At 38.6% G+C, this 18,811-nt stretch overlaps 1 protein-coding gene across 2 annotated transcripts; it reads right to left on the bottom strand.

Moving 5' to 3' along the window:
• Positions 1–1,178: 1,178 nt before the first annotated feature.
• LOC121869985 (28S ribosomal protein S31, mitochondrial-like) lies at positions 1,179–12,556 on the bottom strand. 2 transcript variants are annotated; one of them, XM_042371654.1, is made up of 7 exons: positions 12,423–12,556; positions 11,475–12,030; positions 10,473–10,593; positions 8,899–9,040; positions 7,400–7,561; positions 5,913–6,148; positions 1,179–2,585 (listed from the first exon to the last, which is right to left on the bottom strand). In XM_042371654.1, exons 1-7 carry the CDS (start codon positions 12,473–12,475, stop codon positions 2,344–2,346), a joined length of 1,512 nt encoding a protein of 503 aa, XP_042227588.1. In that variant the 5' UTR covers positions 12,476–12,556; the 3' UTR covers positions 1,179–2,343. The 2 variants fall into 2 exon arrangements, with proteins under 2 accessions (XP_042227588.1, XP_042227589.1); XM_042371655.1 differs by lacking the exon at positions 12,423–12,556 and adding an exon at positions 12,115–12,271.
• Between the last annotated feature and the right edge of the window lie 6,255 nt (positions 12,557–18,811).

Below are 18,811 nucleotides of genomic sequence, written 5' to 3'. Positions count from 1 at the left end.
ACCCGAAATGAGTCAGTCTGATGTTGTTCTCAGATGTACACGTTACTACAAGAGAATCCTTGACCTGGTTATATCAGTAAATATGACTGGAGATTTGATTTTTTTTTTTTTTTATGTAGCAGGAAATTAAATGGGACACCAACTCAATCACATTACAAGGGGTCCCCGACTTATGAACTCTCACCAACACGAACGGGGTTAAACTTGAAATTTACGGTACGGTATTTTATTTACCTGGTGACTTATTTTTTACTTTCATTTACTGCATTTTGTCATCCTATTTATTCTTTTGTGTTAAATTAAGTGATTTTAGATGTATATAAGGATTTAGGTTATGATATAGTGGGATTTTAAACATTGATCTGTAAGTACGGTACGGTATGCACTTAGCATATGTTCCGACTTAAGAAAGTTCTCAGGACCCCTGTACTGTACCTCAGTACCGGTAATCCAAACCTTTACTTCATCTGAATCATTTCACTTTAATTTAAATAATGTTGAGAGTTATTAGCAACAATTTAAATGCTCTACAGTACTTGAAATTTAATTTCCATTGACTAGGCTTAGCTCCTCACTTCACAGCATACCACACTTCCTCCCCGAGTGTGAACACAATCCACTCTATATACATATATGAAGTGGATCTAGTGACGTTTATGTAATAATTCGTTAAAAGTACAGTACAGTACATGTACAGCACTGCACTTTAACTACGCGGGTCTTTATGGGTGTAACTGGGTTAGTGTTACGAGTACAGTATTGCATAACAGTGTGAGCATTTCTGTCCTGTTACTCAGTTTCTGAATATTCATGATGTGGTACATAGTGCAAGTGTCCATTTTCTTACAAAACTGGATTATACAAAGTACAGTTCAGTGAGTGTTTGTTGGTTTTGTTGTGAAATGATATATAATAGGATATGATTGTGTGGCTCTTCACTTATTATATTGTTATGCAAATTTCGAAGAAAAGGTTCTTCCTTTAATTTGTGTTGCTGATCCATTGTATTGTCTGATGGTATGTTTAGTTAGTGTGCGGTGATGTGTCTTGTCTCAATAATCTACATCTTTCTCGCTGCTCACTACCACTGTAATACCTGATTAATGATTGTGTTGCTACTAGACAACTAGTGTGCTGTGTTCTTATGAAAGGACATAATGTACAAGTTAAATTTATGGTTAAAACAATTAGTTTTATTTACATAGTTTACAATGATAACATTAAACATTTCACCAATTTATGTGCAATAATTTTCAAAAACTTTGCAGTTGATCTTTACTTTACTTCATTGTTATTTGAATTATTTTTCTTAGGGAAGATTAATTTTTAGGCAAGAATTTAGCTGCTTCATGGAGTGATGTGTGTCTTTACATACAGTATCCCATCGTTTAAGACATTACCTAACAAACTGTTAAATGATCAATTATTGTTAGTTATATTTATTTCCTTTTTCATAATAACTTTACAAGGAAAACTTTCTGAATAATTGGAAACATAATACATCACTCTTTACATACAAGAGCAATATCATTAGTTAAATAAGAGTGGTGATCTAATTAGTGATGAAATGTAGTGCAGTGAAACCTCCATATACAGTACATTAGATGGGAGTTCCACGTATAACGTACCCATGGTATAACAGACTTCAGTAATTCATGGAGCTACCAGTCACCCCATTCTGTCACTTGTCAAAATGCAATTTACTTTTCAGTATGAATTGACTTTTTCAAATAATAAAAAAGGCAAATAACGTCACAATCACGCTCAGCAACCCTATCACACTCTTGGTAAAAGTAATGTATGGTCTGACTGTACCGGGTGAGAGAAGAAAGGGATCAGGAAAAAGTTGGGTTTTAGAGAGATAACTCACATGTGGTTGATGAAGGAAATAGAAAGAAGATAGAATTGAGGAAGACACAAAAGAAGGAGGGGATGGCTACATTGGGGAAAGACACTTCATAAATGACTAAGGAGCATGGCATCAACTAGGGGATTGGACATGCTGTTGACTCTGCCAGCCTGTAATACTGTACAAAACTCTCTAATGTATATTAATTTACTTTATTTGTAAGTGTTGGATTCTCCATTATGGGAACTGCAACATTGGAGAGTACTGTACTTCTGAAGACAGCAGATCTAAATCTTAAAGTTGAAAATTACATAACTTTTGGTTTCTTGCCTAAAAGTTGTTGTGCTCAAACAATAGGACAATGATAAAAATAAATAAAATAATTACAGCATGTCTCTTCTGAGACTATCCTTAAAAGAAATTAACAAATTAATTTTCCACAAAATTTTAGGTTACTAATCAACAATATTTTAATAATTTAAAATTCCCAAGTGTTATTGGGAAGTTTCTATTGCTCCAATTTCTTTCAGTATTTCTTCCTTTTCGGCAAAATAGTTTTTATACCACTGAATGTGAGCTTGTTTACGTTCAACAGTTAGGTGGGGATTTTTAGAAAGTCCCGTACATACGAGTTCCATAAAGTGCCTGATAGGTCCCCGTCGTGGACACCAACCCTCCAGGTGCTGCTCCAGGAAAATGTGTTCATGAAAACCAACACTCTTTTCCTCTTCCAAACCTGCAAGTATTAATAAAGGTTACTGTACAAATTTTAAAATTTTTTGCTTTAGGGGGTTGGGGGGATTAAGCAAAACAAAAAGTCTGACAAAAAACCTGTATTCCATTCTACCTTCTCGTAGAGGCCTCATGGTTACAGCTCAACAACAACCAAGTCCCTTACTAACTTCTCAAGGTGGCCATGTTAGTACTGTAGGTACTGTACACTTTTTATCAAATGATGGCAGAACTGACAAAAACGATACCCACATAGTAAAAACCTGGGTAGTTTAGCTATTACTCTAAATTCTTATCTTGAAACCTGGACATAATATTTGTACTTATTATTTAAAAAGAAAAACTTAATTTTTTATTAGACTTAAATAAATACTTTCAAAAACAGTTGTCTGGAAATACAGTAAATTCTGTGTATCCACAAGTTCACTTTTTGTGAGTTACAAGTAGGAGCTCCACTTAACAATTGATGTGTTCCTGAAAAGTGTTTGCTAGGTAGGCCGGTATAATCTTTGATTACCCCAGGGAGTTGTGACCTTGCCTTGCTAGCTGTTCCCATTCTGTGGGATGGTGTGTTAAGAAAGGCATCCAGCAATAAATCTTTTACTTTAATTTGTCTGATGACAACAAGGTCACCAGAGCTACATTTATCCCCTGCTTTTGCTGCATTTGCCTGGCTGGTACAGTACAGTACCTGGGCTTGGGGGGGGGGGGAGGAGGAGGTTACATCCCATATTAGTTTTACCCAACAGTTATCATCAGGTAATCGTAGGTAATCCATTCCAATGTGGAAAATGGCCCTAAAATGTTGACGATAATGGAGATAATGAGTTTTATTCTTGTTCAGTGGGAACCAATTTCCCCTAAGATCCCATGTTAAAAGTTGAGATGTGTTCAACCCAAACCCCAGACTTGACCAACACTGGAGCAGGTTCATATACATTCATGAGCCAGTGCACGCCCAGCACTTGCCAACAGTGGTTAACAGAGACGTGACCGACCGCCCAAGTGGCTAACGAGCCGATCAGTGGTGAAGAGGATAAAAGTGAAGTAAAAGATAAAAACTTAGATGTACACCAGCCCAAGAATTTTGACCCTGTGATCAGTTACTGGTGTAATGCCTACACATGAATACCACTAAATGGCAATATATCGTCTGTAATTCTAGAAGCATCTTGAAGTAGCGGTCACAATGACACAAGCCTTTCACAAATGATATAGTACAGTATTTACTAAAGAAAATTCATATTTTCAGTAAATTGCTTACAAAAATCATATTACAGCACTTATTGGTAACAGAACAATGTTTTAAAGGTGAACATCTACTTAGCTCTTAGAACACTGTGGATGTGATGCTAACCTGTGGGATGTTTAAACAGAGATGGGAAATATGTAAATGTATGTAGTAAATACAGCATCAGCAGTTTACTGCATATCATAATACAGTAGAGTGATTATGGCCGCTTAACTCAATAACGGCAACATACATTCTCGAATGATAAGTGGAGAAGTGTGACATACATTCTGGAATTCAGATCATTTAGAATGCAGCATGCAAAATTTTTTATATTTCGGGGGGTCAATTATGGGATGTTTACACTCGCCAGTTTCTTGAGTCCCTCCACCGAGACGTGTGTTTTCTCTATCCTCCGCTTCCGAAACCTCACGGAATCTCGTGTTTATGTTGTACAGTGGGGTATGCTACAACGAATCTAATTGGTTCTAGAACCTTGTTCGTTATAGCATTCGTTCGTTATAGGATTAATCCGTTCCAGGCCCCCAAATACAACCACTTGACACTGAAAAATATAATATAAAATTGTAAAAATTGTAAAAAAGTGCATAAATATGCATCTAAACCCCTGAAATAAAGAATATCATTAATATTTGTAATAAAAAAACAATAAATTAGAAAAAAAAAATTAAAATAATGTTCGTTGTAGGAGTTTCGTTCGTTATAGCATTCTCAATTTTATAGGTAAAACCGTTCGTTATAGGAATATTCGTAGTAGGATCCGTTCGTTATAGCATACCCCACTGTATATGTATTTAAAATTACGAATGAATGCGTATATGTTAACATAATATATGTGTGTACACAGTAAATCCCCGATAACTCGGCACATGTGGGGCTCTGTCCTTGCCGAGTTTTCCCAAATTCCGACTTATCGAGGCACTTCCCCCTACTACAACAATAAAACATTATAGACCCATATACAGGGGGTCCCCCAAGTTTGTGGATTTTTATTTCGTGGTCCTTTATTATTTGCGGATGACACCCTAGATGTACCCAAGAATGTCTGTGAGTAGTTTTAAAGTTGCCGTCATTTTCGCGGCTGGGACAGGGAGCCATTTGTTCTAGAGACAGTAATTTCTTTTACCAGTATTGTAAATATGTGTGTGTGTGTGTGTGTGTGTCTACACACAGATATACAGTGGGGTATGCTATAACGAACGGATCCTACTACGAATATTCCTATAACGAACGGTTTTACCTATAAAATTGATAATGCTATACCGAACGAAACTCCTACAACGAACATTATAATTTTTTTTTTTTTTTTACTAATTTATTGTTTCTGTATTAAAAATATTAATGATATTCTTTATTTCAAGGGTTTAGATGCATATTTATGCACTTTTTTACAATTTTTACAATTTAATATTATGTTTTTCAGTGTTAAGTGGTTGTATTTGGGGGCCTGGAACGGATTAATCCTATAAAGAACGAATGCTATAACGAACAAGGTTCTAGAACCAATTAGATTCGTTATAGCATACCCCACTGTATATAGTACAGGTAAACGAATAATTGTCCTAAGGCAAACACATAAAGGGAATATACAGTACATTTCTTTGTGCACAAGTAGTGAAGCTCCCACTTTCAGCACAGCTTTCAAAAAAGGAATACAATACAGAACTGTATCTGGAAGCAAAGTTGAAGGGTGACAAGTTATGGTGCCACAATAACAGTGTAACTACCTTCTGTCTGTCAACAGAACGCTCAGCTCTGATGCCCCGATGATCAATAATGTAGGACCCACCATACTTCTAGCCAACTTCAAAGTCATTGTGTAGGGGAAGGGAAGAATCTGAGTTGTCTGGTTCAGGCTTAGCCATAAAAGGTGAGCTGCTCCTCAAGTCCTCTGGATGGTTTAGCTCAAATATATTAACCAGCAAGTGTTTGAGCTGAAATCTTAGTGTTCTCACGACCCTTGACAATGTTTGATGAAACTTTGGTTGACCATAAATAAGGTGCATGCATATTATGTTTGGGCAAACGTTTTAATGAAGAAAATTTCCTAGAATAGAACAAAGAACTTTATAGTCTTACCAACTTCATTATTAATTGGGAATGTCCATAATTTGCCTTGCTTTGTCCACTGTATCATTTCAGTGAAAGCATTGTCATTTGGGTGGGATACAGACTGCTGCAGCTCCCATTTGTGTGCAACCTCCCACACTGGCAGTAAAGTGCTAGTAGGCACTGCTTCTTTCTTGCACTCTAGTGACTTGGCATTAAAAATATCAAGATGCTCGGTGCCAAAAAGTTCAACACGAGCCAGTGTTCTGAAAAAAATAAAAATGTAATTGTAAGTGTTCATTCACTTACTGTACATGGATTTATTTATATATTTTTTATTATTATTTTTTTTTTACACAGGGATTAGCCCACCTGGGCACAGATCACTGACCCACAACGGGGTCTGGGGGCAAAAATGTAATAATAATAACAATAATAATAATAATTAGTTCATAGTAAATAAAATTTATAATAAAAAATACCAAATTAAAAATAAAATAATAACAACAACATAATAAGAATAAAGAACTATAAATAAATACCAAAATTAAAAAAAAGATTAATAGTGAGAAACGATATATGTATGTTGTGTTGTCAAAGTAAGAGAAACAATTTACCTTGGGTTTTATACAAATTGATAGAGTGAATGGGAGGAGGAGTGAGCCAGGTGGAGGTAGAATACAGCGACCTACTTCCTCACATGGGGGGGAGGGATGGAACCACTGGTGAGGGGCACTACCTCTACCTCCTGGGGCTGGTGGGTGGGGAAAAGAGGTAGGGAAGGAGTCAGAGAAAGATGAGAGAAGAAAGATAAGCACCTTGGATGTATGGAACATTTAAAGTGAAGAGATGATCAGAGATATATGAGATGACAGTAAAAGGAAATGTTCCCTGAGTATGAGAATTATTGCCCCGTAATATTTATAAGTTAATCATCATACCAATTTTAAGTCTACACAGTAATAATTTTCTCATTATCAAAACATAGTATAAGTTTGTGTAATATTTCTGGGTCATTTGGGGAGTGTATTTTACATTTCTGGAGGTTATTTTTTGGAACAGAACTTCCCAACTTAAAATTGACCTTCGACAGATATGATGCAGGGTGATTTTAAGGGAATAAAGTGCGTTTTATCGGCCTGGAAATATGGTAATCAAGGCTCATGTGGTTAGGATTGAACACATAATATGTAGCACTTCCAAACCTTCATCCCTTGTTTAAACCGATGCTTCCAGTTATCATCCGAATGACTGTAGCGGTAATATTAGGGAAAGATAAGATGAATTAGGGATTAATTGACAGGATTAGATAGCTGAAAAGCCTGTCTATTTAAGACCAATCACACGTGACAGGAGTCCCGGTGAGCAGATCTTGGGCAAACTTAGTAGACTGTGAACTCTCTCTGAGTGAACTCAAGATTTATAGACTATGAAAAAATACATGTCAGTTGTTCCAATTCAAACATAAGAGAAAATATGTAACATAATAAGGACTGTTACTGTACAGTACCACTAACCTGGGTACAGGTCTACCAGTAGCCCTTGGCCACATTTTCTGATACTCCACACCACTTCTTGGACTTGACTGTTGAGTATCTTGGTCGTACCGTTTATGGCGGGGTAAGTCTTTGACTGGCTTCCTTGGGTTTCTTTCTACTTTCATACCCACAAACAAGTCACTGGAATCATAGAAAAATTTTAAATTGTGCCAAGGAATGTCTGATACTGTTTTTTATTTATTTATTAATTTTTTTAAACAGGGAATAGCCTACCCAGGCACAGGTCATTGACCCACAATGGGGCCAGGGGGGATAAGAGTAAAAAGAAATTAAAAATATAAGAGAAAACCTTTGATTGAAGTAAGTTTACTCACATGGTTTCTGTCCACCAAACATAACACAAGTTGTGGTAATAGAAACAGTCAATTAGCCGTTGAGAAACATTTCCTTTCTTATATATATATATACAGTCAGCCCTTCACATACGCGGGTTTAGCATACATGGATTTGCAAATACGCGGATTGCCACGCCGAAGGAATATTCTGTACATTGAAGTAATTGAAGTACATTCAAATCGCGCGGCACCGCACAACGCCAGCCACCCCACACACACACACACACACGCATCACGCCACCCCGCGCTCCCTCACTCAGTCAGTCTCGCTGTAACCACGCTTAAGTTGACATCAGCATTGTAGATCGACCCTGATTTTTTGACCAAAAAATCGTGAATTTATGATATTCCTTGTTTATAGGTCGACCCAAGTTTTTGAGGGTAATGGAACAACAAAACCTTCAGTAAAAACGCTCTACATTCTATAAACTGAGGCTCGGCGTGCCTGAAACACCGAGTGCCGAAGGCAAATTGTTTACCATTTATTATTATGACACTTTACATTGAAACGCAGGTAGTTTCAACAAAAATATTGTATATTTCCATTCAAGTATTTATTCAAGTCAATTAGGAGGGAATATTATTGTAATACAACAGTTCTTTAACTGAAAACCATTCGAAAAGCGATTACGGTAACATCTTTTGAACGAAAGAAAGCGAAAGTCATTGCTTTCGTCACGGTTTTATCCCACTTTCCAATGTAATATGTACATCATTTCAGCAAAAATATTACATTTCCGTGAATGTATTATATCAAGCACAGTATGAATAGAATATCACTAATATAAGAGTATTTTAACCGAAAACTATTAAAAAAACGAGTAACATATCTTGAATATCGAAAGGTTAGGTAAAGTCTTTTGCTTTCATGTAGTTTATCCTCATTTACATTGAAATACATTACGTTTCAACAAAACTACTATTTATTTCTGAGAATATGGAAATGTAATAATTTTGCTGAAATGACGTACGTATTACAGTGGAAAGTGGGATAAAACGTTACGAAAGCAATGACTTTCGCTTTCTTTCGTTCAAAAGATGTTACCGTAATCACTTTTCGAATGGTTTTCAGTTAAAAAACTAAGGACTGTATGTTAGCTTAAATAACACTGAGATGAATACCTCAGTTGAATGGCAGGTTTGTCATCACATGATGTACTTGTGGAGTGTAATCTCAGAGTAGATAACAGTTCCGACTCGGTGGTCTCCACGTCACCACCTAGACTCTCGGCCACTTCTTTTGTAGCGAGCACAAGTTCAGGTTCTGAAAGAAAATTAATCATATGAATTTAGTTCAAATAAACTGTTCTTGATTTAAACCAACATGTGGCAAACAAAATTACACTCATATCATAACCATCAAGAGGAAATACCAACAGGTTCACAAAACAGAAAATATTCAAGCCCTTAAATATGAACAAATAAATGATTGATTCTGAAATCTTATTGTCTGGTAAAGTTCCGAGTCAGACAGCTCTTATAACTATAGGGCAAATATCTATGAATCTTTGGACCCAGGGTTAGTCTGACAATGTGTGTGACTTGTCATAAAATAGGAGCAGAGAAAGGAAGAAGGTGCTTGTTCTGAAATGGAAAGAGTGCAAATTGAAGCAACAATGTAAAGGAAGTATTTTATGTTGAGTTGAGAGGAGTGGAAATGGCCAGACAGTATGAGGGAAAGGGGTAGTATAATGAGATGCTGGGTCACATTAAAGGTTGGTGTGTAAAGTGAGGCTGACAATATCTGTGCCTGGATGAAGAGCCCAGTCAGACATGTAGGAACATGATGGTGGAATGATAAAGGAAAAAAAAAGATTAAGGTTCTCACAATACAGAATGTCAGATATAAAATATTTTACTTTTTTTTTTACCCATTTTTTCCAGACTTTACAATATGATGTATACTTGATGTATATAGGCTCTGCCAGCCCTTATAACAGTAAAACAAAATTATTATTACATCTTTGAAAACGCAACTGCAATGCCACCATGATGTGTTGCAGACCTGACACACACACTGTGGTTTAATATACATTTTATATACGTACCTGTAATGTCTCAACAGCTTCCCAAGGTACCGTACAGTACCTTAGAGAATGTCTTTTTTCTCAGTCCTGTAACTGCATTTACTTTTGGTGACTTTAGAAATTGTCCACAATACGTCTGTTATATATTCATCTAATGATTGTGTTAAACTGAATATTGATTGTGTTGTGTGAAGTTTGTTCTAATTATGTCCGGGCAATATTGTGTTAACCGAGGAGTGTCGGTACAGGCGAGGTGTTACACGAGGTAGGCCGAGATGGTTTGGATATTTGGAGAGAATGTAGGAGCCACTTGGGTCAAGAGATGAATGAGGAGAGGAATGTTAGGGGTAAGTCAAGAATGAAATGAGGTTAGGGTGTGAGAGATAAGAACCAACAAGAGATTATGAACTTGGAAACAGCCATCAGGTAATCACAGCTAACCGTGTAATGGCCATATAACAGTGATGATGATGATGATGAAAAAAGAATGTACGAATGATACAAGTTGAACTGTTACTTTTTTGTTTGTTTTCTTTTTTTATTGAAAAGTCCTTGACTTTGTCGTATATCAAGCGCTAGTGAAGTCATTAGACGAATTGGGACTTTTGAGAAACAAATCGACCAATTATTATTATTATTACTGTATTATAAAAAAAAAATGCAAATTACCAATGACTGATTCAGTTGGCTGTTCAGTTGCTTTCTTCTGCTCTTTGAAGGTCCCAGTTTTCTTCTGACGAGCTTTTGGCCTGGAGAGCCTCACCATGGGCTCCACTGGTATAGGATCTGCCTATAAAAGACAAGTCATTTTCATTCACTACAACTAAATTTCCATCAACATGAAGTGGATTTAATGAATGAAGTCTTATAAAAAAAAGGTAATGCACTGAATTAATAGTAAATACTACAGGTACAGACCACAAAACCTGATGTCAGTACACCTGAGATTTTCTTCCCCGAGTTAGGTTAGAGTTTGTTTCCACACACACACTCACTTGAATGCTTGGTTTACTTAAAAAAAAAACCAATGAAAACATCACAGTATGCATTAAATTAAACAAATATCAAAATAAAGTAAAATCTAATTTGAAGTTGAAAGTTCTCTAAAAGTGAGTCAATTTGGTTTGCTTATGTCCCAGCAGCTTCTACTGAGTCATCTCATTTGCCAGAAGAAAGAAGTTCTCATTCAGTCAATAGCCCAATAGTGTACCTCTATTTGTAGTCATACAATTATATTCTTGTTTGTTTATCACGTGGGATCCTATAGTACAGTACTGAGGCTTGGTGTTGGGTGATCAGTTGATGTCTGATGGGGACACACAACTTTCAATTGTATTTAAAATGTACGTATTTGTTTGTTTTTATGTTTTTTTATGAATTTGTGATTTTTTCTGAATGAAAAATGTTTTGGGAGGCATGGCTGTGAGAGTAACATAACGTTGTTTGGAGACAACTGTATCAACAATAATTATTGAATTTGTGAACATTAAATTACCAAGGGTTCAGGATAGTTTTGAAAAATCTAAATAGAGATGAATTAATTTCTAACTAGACTGTACTGTATCAGTATGTATTAGATGTGTCTGATAATAATATAGGAAGTAATATGATGGAGCAAAAGTTAAAATAATATTAAAGTTACTTAAACTAAAGGGTGAAGAACCATCTTACTGAAGCCAATGATGTAAGAAGATCATGTAGTTTTTTCTGAGCTGTCGCCCTTCTGTCATCTGACTTCTCTACTGGGGAATGTTCCTTCACCACTTGTTCCTCTTTAGAGGCAGACACAGTAACATCCTGTGGCATTGTTAGCTCATCTTCAGACCTAACCTGTTTTTCATTACAGGAAAAGTCAGTGTTTATATCATGTTTGCCTTCAGTGACTGGCAACTCACCCATCTGGGATGCTTCTTGCCTCTCATTTGTGTGGTGGTCATGATTCACTTGGAATATGATCTTTTTATCATATGACTGTTCAGGTTTCTCTTCCTTGTCATTCTCAAATGCTTGTGGTCTGTCTTTCATGGGAGTCTCCTCACACTTCTTAGTATTTTGCTGCAGCTTCTCATCTATAAGAGAGTCTTCAGGTCTCTGGAGTATTATAACTTTGTCTCCATTCTCTTGCTGCTTTTTTGTAAGTGATTCCTTGACTTCTTCCACTGGCTTGGCATCATCTGGTGGAGCCTTACAAAATGCTCGCGCATGATGTTGAGGTCGTACAGCATATCTGAAAAAGAATGTCAAATTCATAACATACAGTAACTAGTTATAATACTATACTACTGTAGTTAAAATATGATAAAGATATTACCATGACGAGTCCGAAGCGGCAGGGAGACATAACTACAAGACTAGGACACAACAACTAGACAGGGGGACACAATAACTAGGAAGAGGGAGACAAGGACAAGACAGAGGTACACATCAACTAAGCAGGGGAACACAGCAACTAGGCAGGGGAACACATCAACTAGGCAGGGGAACACAACAACTAGGCAGGGGAACACAACGACCGGGATACCCTACAAGAGAAACTATCATTGTGCCTCACACCATCATGTCTACTGACGTACTTTAATCATAGATCATGGTTATAGTGACACAATGGTTCCAACATACCCATTTAGCACCAGACGTAAAGCCGCAGACAATCTTAAGGCGGCGGCCATCATTGTTGTTATTGTTACGTTGTACAAGATAACGTATGGAAATTATGTACGTTACCTTTATTAATAGATATTTATAATAAAATAAACTGGTAATAATGAATTAAAATTAAATTAATATTAAAATATATAAGTGGTTTACAAGTCTCATATACAGACACTGACACCTGCGTGATGTGAGGGGCAGTGTGAAGCCCGCTATGAGAGGCAGTGTGAAGCCCGCTATGAGAGGCAGTGTGAAGCCCGCTATGAGAGGCATTCAAGATAACAACGCCTGTAATTGCTTAGCTTATATCCTAGGTGGGCAAGGGGTGATTTAATACAAGTTTATAAACATCTCAGGCCCCGTTGTGGGTCGTTTGACCTGTGCCCGGGTGGGCTAATTCCCGTAAAAAAAAAATGAAGTGTTCATTACTTGGGGCTGTCGGATGCCCGGCTCACGAGAGGTCACAGCTTAACTTTACTATAGGTTGAAGAAGTCACGAGTACCCGCCAACACTGTGCAACATTGACGTGACCGGTCGCCAAGCAGCTTGATCAGTAGGAAGAGGATAAAGTTATCCGCTGGACTGTTGTTAAGGGGTGGACTTGCACCAGTCAGCAATCTTCACATAGTATATCATGATTCTGTATGTCAAAGGCCTGAAGGGGCCAGTGAGACAAATAAAACAGTTGTCATCTTAATAAGACCTCTCGAAACATGTCCAAGATATTATTATCGTCGAGTAGACATATAACTATCATCCTCAAAACTGAATCTTTTAATCACTTTAGGAGTCGACCATTCTGACCTTTCACACAAGTAAACTTTTGAATAAATGTCTTATTGTCTGTCTCATGCACTACTACTTGTTGAAACTAATCCACTCCACTCACTGGTCCACGACTAAATCGCAAGAGTAACAGTAAATAATGTTTTGCTTCTTTCTTCACTCGCCACACGCGTGTCATTATCAAGACACTTATTTGGTGTTCTATGAAAGTTTGTCATTAAGTGCAAATGGGGATGATTCTGTAATTACTACGCGTAGTTTATCAGTAAAAGCCACACTGCAAAAGGTTTAGTCGAAAAACAGTTTACAGGAATTAAATTTCACCCTCATGGAATCAACCATCAAACTTTAATCAAGGAGGGCGCTCCCAGTGGGCTAATTATAGTTATTTGAATTAAATAAAATTCAAAGTGGATGGACAAAGGTTTCCATAACACCCAGAATGGTCACATATACAATGTTGCAGCGTCTTCCACAGTCAAGACATCACATGGATAGAATATTTGTAGTGTGCCCTCGACTATTTTTACCACTAGTTTATGGTGAATATAATTCCACCTGAACAACAGTTTTCAGCAGCATACATACATCCTCCTCCCTAATAAGAAAAGGGATAACTTTACCTTACTTAAGGCAACGGATAGGTAAAGGAATAATTAATGGGCTGCTTTTGAGGTTCGTCGAAGGAAATATTTTTTTGCTTACTTTATTGAATCTGTAGCGTAATGATATACGTAAGAACATAAGAAAATAAGGAGTCTGCAATAGGCCTGTGCATGGCAGCTCCTGTCGAGAGTTACTACCACTCTCTATCATCCATGAATCTATCTAGCCTTCTTTTGAAACTTTCCAGAGTTCCAGCACTTACTACAAAGTTGCTAAGCTTGTTCCACTCGTCCACCACCCTATTTGTGAACCAGTTTCTTCCTATCTCCCTCCTAAACCTAAACTTATCCAACTTGAATCCGTTGCTCCGAGTCCTATCCTGCTCGGATATTATAAGAACTTTATCTATATCCCCTTTATTGATTCCTTTCACCCACTTAAATACTTCTATCATATCTCCCCGCACTCTTCGTCTTTCTAGGGAATGCAAGTTAAGTTTCTTTAACCTATCCTGATATGGAAGGTTTCTAAGTCCCGGAATCATTTTTGTCATTCTTCGCTGCACCGACTCTAGTGAATTGATATCCATTCTATAATAGGGGCACCAGAACTGAACCGCATAATCGAGGTGCGGCCTGACTAGTGCAAGATATAGTTGCAATAAGACCTCTGCACTCTTGTTACTTACACTTCTAGATATAAAACCCAATACTCTGTTTGCCTTATTTCGAACATTAACGCACTGTTTTCTAGGCCGTAGGTCCGGGCTTACAAGTACCCCTAGGTCTCTTTCACAAGTCGACTTCTCTAGGTTGATGTTGTTAAGGCTGCATACATTATAAGTATTTGTTCTTCCAATATTAAGTACGCTGCACTTGCTGGTGTTGAATTTCATTTGCCATTTTTCAGACCACCCCTGCAGTTTATTTAGATCCTCCTGTAATGCATTTGCATCCTGCCCTGAATTAATTTGCCGCCCTATTTTGGTGTCATCCGCAAACTTGCTTATGTCACTGCTGATCCCAGTATCAAGATCGTTTATGTAGATTATGAACAAGAGTGGGCCCAGTACTGACCCCTGGGGAACCCCACTTGTTACACGGCCCCACTCAGATTTAAAACCATCTACGCTGACCCTCTGCGTTCTATCGGTGAGCCATGATTTTATCCAATTTAAAACTTTCCCCTCGATACCATGAGCCTTAATTTTCCTTACTTTATTGAATCTGTAGCGCAATGATATTAGCTATTTATTATCTAACTCGTGTGTTACAACTTTATAGCTTGTTGGTATTTTGTCTGCACAGCACAAAACGTTATGAAATAGACATGAACACAATCCAATACTGTACCGGTAATGTCATTGAGTTACAAGACAAGTATTAATTATTTCTGAAGTATTAAACAAATAATCAAATTTTCTCAGCTAAAATAGCTGCACATAAAAATAAACATATTTTTGTGAGTTTGTGACAGAAACTTGGGAAGCAGCATCATGCAGACTCTCTCAGGTAAACCAACATGTAATTATTGTTTATTAGGTGAAAGTAACGCAGGTAACAGCTGTGAGGCTGTGTTGTGAGGGACTGAGAAACAGTGAAAGGGGGAGGGAGGAGTGGTGATGTAAGGAGGAAAAGTGAAAAGGTAGAGAGGGATGGGTGAAGGGAGAGGGACGAGGAAAGGGGTGGAGAAGACGAAGTGGGGGTGAGAGATGATGTTATGTGGGGGTCTCAACCACACACATGCACGTTCATACATTTACTCCAACATTAAAATACACATAAAGACACAAACGAATACCTCAACTCTCATCCATACACTATACAGCGCATTACATAACCTTAATTATCCTGTGTATCTCGTCCTAATCCTTCTTGTTACCTCAGTCAAGTTAGCATGACAAGAATTTACACTTATACTGTGTATTAATAAACTGCAAATAATATTTGCGGAAGTTTTGATTATGCTTCTGTGGCCGTATATTGCTAATAACTTACATTACTTAATTATTTCTATCTATCGTTGTGGGTCGTTTGACCTGTGCCCGGGTGGGCTAATTCCCGTAAAAAAAAAACTTTATAAATGTTTTGGTCCGGTTGAGTGGGAGTGAGGTGACCGACCAAAGCGGACGACTACAGTTTGTGTACCAGAGAAGATAAACACATTTTGGGCGTAAAACGGGGACACCACAGTCTATATTTACCAGAAGGGAGGAATACAGTCTGTGTACCAGACGGGAGGATAATAGTCTGTGTATCTGACGGGAGGAACCGTCTGTGTACCAGACGGGAGGATCATAGTCTGTGTATCTGACGGGAGGAACAGTCTGTACCAGACGGGAGGATCATAGTCTGTGCATCTGACGGGAGGAACCGTCTGTGTACCAGACGGGAGGATCATAGTCTGTGTATCTGACGGGAGGAACAGTCTGTACCAGACGGAAGGATCATAATCTCTGTATCTGACAGGAGGAACCGTCTGTGTACCAGACGGGAGGACCACAGTCTGTGCATCTGACGGGAGGACCACAAAATAGTAAACGAGCGTGCGTGTGAAACACTGCCTTAATTATCATTAATATGAGTGAGAGCGAATAAACATAATTAGGTCACTCACCTATCCAAAGCTCCCGTGTGCATGATCGGTTGAGCGAGCCAGCAGGTGAGGTTCTCGCCAACAATTTGGTAACAAGTCTTCCCCACCTGACTCTTAAAACCGTGCTGGCTCTACTGTACACTGTACGACGCCGTCCTATAGGAGGAAGGTTTTTAAGTGTACATAATTCCTCCCTGCATGTACTACGTGAGTTCGTGTTCAATGATCTCGAAACCTAATGTGTATTTCAACCTGCTGGTCCTCCACCACCGTCAGGAAGCACACGCAGATTGATCCAATTATGCATTCATTTGCTGGGAGTCCACAAGGGAACCCAGTCATCCACTCCGATCGGGAATCGAACTCGTGACCATTGGCTTGGGAGGTGAATCTTTGCTAATATATCTTAATTCTTTTAAAGTATTTTACTCTCCTGCAACTTGTTTTTGTTAATATCATTACTATTATTGTTTTCTTCTCCGCAGTTAGTCGATAGTTCTTATATCCTCACACGTGCGGGAAGAAGTCAGACAGAAGGGTTTTATAAGTGCTGGGGTCGCCACACTATCGCGACTCGGCTATACCATAAAGAGGGATTAAATATTGTCAACATATCGGTAATATCACCCACCAGTAGAGCTCACTTTGGAGACGTTTAATAAGATGTACAATATTCTTATACTTGTCTCAGTCAATTGCATTAATATTGTTTCCTGGGCAGTTATGTTTGTTTTCAGCCTCACATAAGAACAGCACCAGCCTTCGACAAGAACAGCGAACAACACTACCAGCTACCAACACTACCAGCTACCAACACTACCAGCTACCAATACTACCAGCTACCAACAATACCAGCTACCAACACTACCAGCTACCAACACTACCAGCGAACAACACTACCAGCTACCAACACTACCAGCGAACAACACCAGCGACCAACAATACCAGCGAACAACAATACCAGCTACCAACACTACCAGCGACCAACACTACCAGCTACCAACACTACCAGCGAACAACACCAGTGACCAACACTACCAACGAACAACAACACGAGCGACCTGCAATACCAGCAACCAAATTAGATAGCGACTTTTCCCTGCAATGAAGCATATGTTGACTTTTACACTGTCTGTTTGTTGGTCTTCGTCTGTAAGTTCGTCTTGTTCTTTAAGTCAATCTTCCTTTGTATCTTACCTTGATATAGCAAAAAAAAAGAATATATTTTTATTTCTTTGTATTTACTATTTCTACCTCCAGCCCCTCTCCCCTTGTCCTCCTCCCCCATCTGCACCCTTCTTCACCCAAGCTTATCAATATTTCCTCCACCTTATCAACTCCTTCCGCCTTTATCCTTTGTCCCGGTAAGGAGAATGTGGAGACAGCACACTGTATAAGCCTTCGGTACACAAGGAAGCAGCATGGCTGCTGCTGCACTCTTATCACATTCACTTCCCCAAGTTGTAAATTTAAGTACCCATTTAGAGCTGGGTTAACTGGGACCGTCCGGTACCCATTTAGAGCTGGGTTAACTGGGACCGTCCGGTACCCATTTAGAGCTGGGTTAACTGGGACCGTCCGGTACCCATTTAGAGCTGGGTTAACTGGGAGCGTCCGGTACCCATTTAGAGCTGGGTTAACTGAGAGTGCCCGGTACCCATTTACAGCTGGGTTAACTGAGAGTGCCCGGTACCCATATACAGGTGGGTTAACTGGGAGTGTCCGGTACCCATACCCATTTACCAGTGCCCGGTACCCATTTAGAGGGTTAACTGGGAGCGTCGGTTACATTAACAGCAGGTGGGTTAACTGGGAGTGTCCGGTACCCATACCCATTTACAGCTGGGTTAACTGGGAGTGTCCGGTACCCATATACAGGTGGGTTAACTGGGAGTGCCCGGTACCCATATACAGCTGGGTTAACTGGGAGTGCCCGGTACCCATTTCCAGCTGGGTTAACTGGGAGTGCCCGGTACCCATTTAGAGCTAGGTTAACTGGGAGTGTCCGGTACCCATATACAGGTGGGTTAACTGGGAGTGCCCGGTACCCATTTACAGCTAGGTTAACTGGAAGTGTCCGGTACCCATTTACAGTGGGTTAACTGGGAGTGCCCGGGAATCGGACGAGAGACTGCGGACCTTGATCGTCGTATTAACAGTAAGGACATTAATTCTACAATTTATCCATTTATCAAAGTTTATGGAAGGAAATAGTGTTGTGTTGTGGGTCGCTTGTGAAACTTTGTATCGTAATATTTGAAGTTATTAACTCATAAATGAAAGACACTATATCACTGAATGACAGTTATCCCGTTAAAGATTGGAGTTGAATTTACGTCCAGGTTCACTATTGACAGTTTGCTGTGGT

This window comes from Homarus americanus, unplaced genomic scaffold (assembly GCF_018991925.1).
Source record: "Homarus americanus isolate GMGI-L3 unplaced genomic scaffold, GMGI_Hamer_2.0 scaffold14467, whole genome shotgun sequence".
NCBI classification, from domain to species: domain Eukaryota; kingdom Metazoa; phylum Arthropoda; class Malacostraca; order Decapoda; family Nephropidae; genus Homarus; species Homarus americanus.
Note: the sequence above shows the minus strand (reverse complement) of the source record. Positions and strands in the feature narration are given on the sequence as shown.